This window comes from Grammomys surdaster, unplaced genomic scaffold (genome assembly GCF_004785775.1).
Source record: "Grammomys surdaster isolate TR1022 unplaced genomic scaffold, NIH_TR_1.0 125941, whole genome shotgun sequence".
Classification (NCBI taxonomy): Eukaryota; Metazoa; Chordata; class Mammalia; order Rodentia; family Muridae; genus Grammomys; species Grammomys surdaster.
In genome coordinates this window covers 1,807,591-1,814,664 of record NW_021620763.1, presented here as the reverse complement: position 1 = coordinate 1,814,664, position 7,074 = coordinate 1,807,591, and the positions used below count along the sequence as shown (strand labels likewise).

The 7,074-nt window shown below is 45.6% G+C and overlaps 1 protein-coding gene across 1 annotated transcript; it reads left to right on the top strand.

The window, feature by feature from the left end:
* Positions 1-1,379: 1,379 nt before the first annotated feature.
* On the top strand, positions 1,380-6,699 carry Nhlh2 (nescient helix-loop-helix 2). The gene is made up of 2 exons (XM_028753040.1): positions 1,380-1,558; positions 1,967-6,699. The coding sequence occupies exon 2, from the start codon at positions 3,900-3,902 to the stop codon at positions 4,305-4,307; it is 408 nt and encodes a 135-aa protein (XP_028608873.1). The 5' UTR covers positions 1,380-1,558; positions 1,967-3,899; the 3' UTR covers positions 4,308-6,699.
* The last annotated feature ends 375 nt before the right edge of the window (positions 6,700-7,074 follow it).

Below are 7,074 nucleotides of genomic sequence, written 5' to 3'. Positions count from 1 at the left end.
ACCCCTCCCCTGAGGACAATACTTCTTTATAGGACAGATGTGATTATGGAGAGAAAGTGAAGGTTCTTCTTTCCACAAAAGCTCACCCAAGAATAGGTTGTCAGGAGGATGACTATTATTCTCTTATTTCCTCTAAGCTTGACCAATTTTTTTTTTTAAAAAAAAATAGTAGGTTGGTGTGGTGGTACATGCCTTTAATTCCAACACATGGGAAGGAGAGACAAGTATATCTCTATGAGTTTGAGATCAGTCTGGTCTCCATGGTGAGGTTCTGGCCAGTCAGGGCTGCATAGAGAGACCTTGTCTAAAATACCAAAAAGAAAGAAACAGAGAAAGAAAGGAAAGGAGGGAGGAAGGGAGGAAGGGAGGAAGGAAAAAGGAAGACAGAAAGAAGACAGAATTAATGGTGTTACTGGCAATGTGTAATTAATAGCAAATAATATGTAATTGATAGTGACCACCAGTAAATTTCTCCTATTTTTGTAAAACATGTAAATTTGGGACTGGAGGTCGTATAAGGCAAAGGACTTGCAGGCTAGAATACTTAGTATTTACTCTTAGCGCAATAGATTGCCACCATCTAAATACATCTACTCACATGTTAGGATGGGCAAGAGTGAAGTACAGTCTTTGGCACATACTGCGTGACATATTTTACAGCTAATAATGAACATGAGTAAATGGGTAAAAAAAAAACAAACATAACTCAAAAAGTAGAATTATCTAGTGATCTCTAACTACTTGGATTCTGTTCCTAATTCTACCAATGATTTAAATGATTCACTGTGTCAAAAGTCCTTTAAAATGCCATCTATTAATAAGTTGGTCTCACAGTAGAACATTTCTCCAAAACATCAATATGCTTAATAATCATGATTAAAGTGTCTTTTAAAAGACATTTCACTTTAAATAAATGCTAGTATTGCCTGTCTGAATACTTCACCTTAATTATGGTGTCCTATATAGTATGTGTTTTCATGTGCCAAGCACAAATATTTTTCTTACTATTGATAAAAAAAAAATGCTGGCTCACAAAATGCCAGAGGAATTTTCCATGTTCATATAGTGTTTACTTGCACTTAAATAGTGCATCAATAATCTGAAAACAAGAAATCGCCTGAGTGGCCAGACACTGTTTAGATGCTATGGTTTCTATCATGGACTGCTTTCAATGGCTATGTTTTATGGCACAGATTCAGTGGGAATCTGATCTGCTAAAATATTTGGGCTGTGAAAACTCCCACACTGTGACAGATGTCAAGTCCAATTAAGTGACTCGTGTCCAGGTTTCTGTCCAATAGGATTTCCCATTAAATATCAATTTAGGGGGAAAAAAATTCCATCCCCCTTCTTAAGCCTTTATCTCTTCCACCATCTCCAGGCTAAATCAATTGGTACCAGAAGAGCCAAGAAGCCACACAGGCAGCTGCCTCTGCTTTGACTCTCCCAACCTCTCCTTTTTCTGCTTCCCCATCAGTGTTATTCCAGAAGACATCCACTTCTCTCCAACCTTCCTCAAGCATCTCCAAGCTACTGACTATATACATTTTACCACAAGGTAAAGAGGGGAGGGAGTGGGGCAGGGGAGGGGGTGTAACCAAACCTTGAAAGACTTTGAAACTGGAAAATAGGCGTCTGTTTATACAACATATAAGTAGATGAGGGACAAGACCGAGGCAACCTTAAGCCCTAGTTACTGTATTGTGTTCCTGAAAACTGGGGAGACATCGGCTGAACAAAGCATTATCTTGAAGAAGAAGAAAAAAATCACTTCTGAGCCCCATCCATCCCTGCCCGCACTTCCCAGTTTCGCCCCAGCCCGATTAAGGGAAGGGAAGGGGTCCTCAAGGAATGGAATTTTATCTTAACCATCTTTCTTATTGATTATTCTGCTATTAGAAAGTGGAGGAATCGGCCCTTTGATGTGATTGTGTTTATCTCTGCATCTCTTTTGTTATTTATAGAGCCCTGGGAGTGGGGAAGCGTGAGGTTTCAACACTTCGACTTAGAAAGATCATCAACGAAATTTCCGAAATGTTTAAGAACAATTAAAAAGCACGGGCGTTTTCAATCCATCAACTAAGTGAACAACCATATCTTCCCCCCCCAAGACACCGCCGCTCGTTGTGGCGGTCGGCGAGATGACAGCTGCTTTTTCATCTGCGAATGTAATAAATATTGGCTGCTTTTAATATTTGCCAGGATCTCTCCTCCTTGTTTCCTGGAATTTTAACTCTAAAAGATTGGCGAAAAATTATCGACAGGGCTCTTGCAAGGTAAGACATCTTCATGTGTCTTTTTCTTTAAATTAAGTTGCCTCATATTGTGTTTTATAGATGCATTCCCCATACATGGTCATAGACATAAATGCCCATGAGAAATACCATTTATGACTTTTTAAATATCTGGAGGATTTAAACGCGTGGGGGACAACCCAGGAACTTTTTGTCCGATCTGTAACTATGTCGTGGTTTGTTGTGATTTTTCTCCCTGTGTATTTCTACCTCTTCACGCCAACTGCTTAGATATGAGTTGTTTTACTTATAAACGTAGAGGAAAGCCCTTAAGGGAATCGCATGTGGTTCGTTTGGATCATTTGTTGTTATTCTGTAGATCCGTTTTTCCTGCACGGAAAGCTGTTTCCCAGCTCAGTTCTCTCCTGGGCAAATTCGCGGCCGGGAGCCGAACCTACATTCCCTGGCTTTTGTTTCTCTGGAGCGAGCCTCTTACAGGACGGGTTCGGAGCCTTGCCTGCAAGGGGCACGGCGGGGCACAGGGGTCGCAGCCCGGTCGTCCTTCCTGGTGGCCAAGGCCCAAAAGCTCAGCTCGAGCAGGTTTCTGTCCCCACCCGCCCGCCCGGATCCCCCACAAGCCCAAGGTTCCCGAAGACGCGCAGCCGGGGCCCTTCCTCCAGGCGCCCGCAAGCAGCCTGCCCGAGGTGGCTTTTCCAGGAGACCATCGTCTGGGGAAAGCTGGGCAAAGACTCGGGGCCGCGGCCAGGCCTCCCAGGGCGGCCGGTGAGCTGCGGGGTTCCGGTCCCCTGAGCTCACGAACTTCACCCGCAGAGATACAGCTTGCGCCCGGGGCGTCCCTCACCCGCGCCTCGGAGCCCATCCCTCTCTTGCCCTCCCCAGTCCCTTCGCCCGCAGCGACCCGGCCGCCTGAGTTTTCCCGGGAGGTGGTCGGCAGACTGCCGGGTATTGTGTGATCCACGTCCCTAGGTCCCCAATGTGTGTGGCAGTCTGCGTGACAGATGGTGCTCCGGGAGAGTATGAGGGCCGAGGAGTCAATTTCTTTTGAAAGGACCGAACACATGTGTTCGGTCATTTCATTATTATTTCGGAGAAACGAGGGAGAGGACGGCACGAAAGCCTTTCTATCTCCGGCCTAGGTTCCAGGATGGGGCCCGCCCGCACCCCAGCGCAGCCTAGACCCTCAGGCGCTGGGTGTCTCCAGCTGCCTTGCCCTAGGCCCTCTGATGGGATGCATACTCTGCATCTCCATTAAAACTCAGATGCATCCATCCTTCGGGCATCCGTCCTTCGGGATCTTTCGTGTGTCTGGGAAGGGGGCAGAGCAAGGGAGGCAGGATAGAGCAGCTGATGTCTGGCCAGAGAGGACACAAGATGTCAGCCGGCCTCGGAGGTCCATGGTTGTTCTCCAGCGCCAGGGCCACTGGCCACTCCACCTGCAGGTTTCGGTGTGGGGTTCAGAATGCCCTCTGGTGCCGGCTCCTCGCCTCCCCACTTGCGTGGGCTTGATAGAGGAGAGGGCCTGTGTCCCCGGGTTCTCTCCTAGGAGTCCAGGCTTACTAGGCCCTCGCCCGCCACTCGTCCTTGCAAACCAAGAACCAGATTCCTTTTATTAACTGACTTTCTGACTCCCCATCAGCCTCCAAAATGATGCTGAGTCCGGATCAAGCCGCAGACTCAGATCATCCCAGCTCGACGCACTCGGACCCGGAGTCTCTGGGCGGCGCAGACACCAAGGTGCTGGGCAGCGTGTCGGATCTGGAGCCGGTAGAGGAGGCGGACGGCGACGGCAAGGGCGGCAGCCGGGCCGCGCTCTACCCGCACCCGCAGCAGCTGAGCCGCGAGGAGAAGCGCCGCCGCCGGCGCGCCACGGCCAAGTACCGCTCGGCCCACGCCACCCGCGAGCGCATCCGAGTCGAGGCCTTCAACCTGGCCTTCGCCGAGCTCCGCAAACTGCTACCCACGCTGCCCCCGGACAAGAAGCTCTCCAAGATCGAGATCCTGCGCTTGGCTATCTGCTACATTTCCTATCTCAACCACGTCTTGGACGTGTAGGGAGGGGGACGCCGCGGGAGGCCGCCGGTCCGGGCGACTGCCAAAGGCTACACACCCGGACTGCCAGGCTAGAGGTTTGCCCAGAGACACCTGAACACAGGAGAAAGCTTTGCAGCCTGTTCTTTCTGGTCATCAAGGCAACAGGGGAAGATTTCCGAGCCTAGGGGGTGGCGTTGGGTAGAAAGACCTGAGGCTTGCAAGGGTATTTTCCTGGCCAGAAAAACCTTCTGGAGGCACCTAGAATGAGTTGCCCTGAGGCCTCCCTCGGTGTGTTAGGATCCCCCGAGAGGGGTGGTTGCTTTAACTCACTGGAGGCTTTCAGTTACCCTGTATTTATTTCCTATACACCCTCACGCTCTGAAAGAATAAGGGCAGCTTAGTCCAGGCTGATGGCTTCAGACTATGACTATCTGGGATTTTTCTAACTGACAAATCACCAAACCTTGGGGAGAAAAAAAAGGTGGAAATCTTTTGCATACAGAGTTTAAAACACAGAAAGGTGTACCAGCAAACTTTTTGTTGCCATGTCAAATGAAAACTTACATTCTAATATAAATAAAACCCAGAATATTTGGTGAGGTTAAAAAAATACATTCAGAACAGACAGGCACACACTGTGGGAGGATTTGAGCTTGGTGAGACTTTAACCCCCAGATAGGACATTAAAGTAGATAGAAAAATCCATATTTAAATGGAAAATTTAACATCTGATTGCTTTTTTGGGCAAAGTGCCCCTTTAAATATCCAAAAACACCCTGTCTATTTGTGACCTTAACATGTGGACTCATAGATGCAGTTAGAAAAAGACAACCTATTTTTATTTATGTTAGAAGGAGTAGAGTATTTTTTTCAAGACATTTATTTTTCAGAGTGGTGATAATTTTACTTTGGATACTCTGTGCCAATTTATTTATAGTCGAGTGTTTACACTTTTTCCCGTGAAATAATTGTGTCTAACTCTTTATGTGTTTGTTGAAATTATCTTGTGATCTTGCCTCTTTTTTTTCTGATTATATTGCACTTGTATAAGAGAGTCCCCGCTTTCCTGTTTCTAAGCATATTTTATATATTAAGAAGTTGGTTCTTTGGTTGTGAGATCAGCAACACTAGCCCTTCACTATTATAGTTTTATAAAAAGTTAAGTGTTGTTATTCTTACCCGTAGTTTTGTCTGACAAGTACTTTACCAACTGTTTTTAAGGAGAGTAGCTTCTTTGTGTGTGTGTGTGCGTGACATTTGTGTGTGGGATATTTTAGGAAATTACATTATTTTCCTAAAAAAGAAAAGAAAAAAGAATTCAGAACTACTTTCCTCTGTGACAACCAAAAAGAAAAGTCTATGACTTAGAAATGTTTCATGTCCTCAGCTGTGAAACTCTTAAAGTAAGAGGTGTATTTTAGAGACAAGGAAGAAAGAAGAAGAAGAAAAACCACATCTGCTATCCAAAGATTTTAGTCTTTTTCAGGGTTTTTTTGTGTCTCTGTTGCTTTATATAATGCAATATTTTGTAGTGAAAATAGATATAACCTGGTTTCTACCTGACGAGTTTTTCATATCTCATGACTGGTGCGCTGTTTTGCATATAAATAAAGGTATCAGATCAAAGTTCTCATCTTTATTTTAAGCTTCTGTCTAGAAACCAAACATCCTGGCCAGGCGTGAAATGTCATAATGGAAGGAATTAGTAAAGTAAAAGAAGAACAAGAACAAAGCAATACACACACACACACACACACACACACACACACACACAATACGGATACAGCATAACCTGGGATGGTATAGATCATGTCTCAGTCATGAGGAAAAGCAGGATGATGTGTCTATAAAAACACTATAGGGTCATAAGATGCCTTTTTGTTCTAAAAGGAAACTGTCTAACCCAAGCTCTTGGGAAAACTCAGGGCCAAGAAGATGTCTGCATCAAGTGGCAGGGAAGAGCAGGGGGTGGCCCCTACACCCATGAACCCAGCACCTGAGAGTTGGAGATGGGAGAACCAAGAGCTCAAGGTCATCCTCAGCTATGCAGGGAAATTGAGGCCAGCCTGGGCTATGTGAGACCCTGTCCAAAAGAAAAAGTTAATGAGCAGACCTTTTGACAGCTTTCCCTCTGGGTACTTAAGCACAAGGCACGTGTCACTGAAACATCTAACCGGTACCCACGCTCAGCACAAGACACACTTGCAAAGAGAAATGGCCTTAAAACAGACTTTAACAGGGAAACTCCTCTGCACAAACCTGGGTCTGGCATAAAACATGAACTACTGTATAAGCAGAACCCATGAGTAACTCATAACCACATTCCTGTATGTACATGCGTATCTAGACTACTGTGAACTATATCGCACCAAATCTCCAGTTTCCATCTTAAAAATAGATTGTCAGTTTATGTCCATACAGCCTGTTACTCGTAGTGGTTTTGGTTTTCTCTCAGGTTTCTTGTGGTAAGCTTCACCAAAACTTAGCAAAGCAAGGCTTTGGTTTCTTCTTCTATCTGGAAGTGTTGGGTTTAAAGCACTTCCTGTCTAGGTTATGGAAAAGAGCAACATTTGCCTTTTACTCCTCTCTAGACACAGTTTTGGCTGCAGCAGCAGTGGCTGTTCAGTCTCTGGGCTGCAAAGACACATGTGGTCTGTGACACTGTTGTAGCTGTGTTTGGCTCTAGGGAACAGAAGGAGGTGACAGCTCCCAGCCTTCAAAGAGTCTATCTAGTAAATATTCCAGAGTTAAAGAAACTTCTAACCTCTGGAAACCTTCCACAGACATT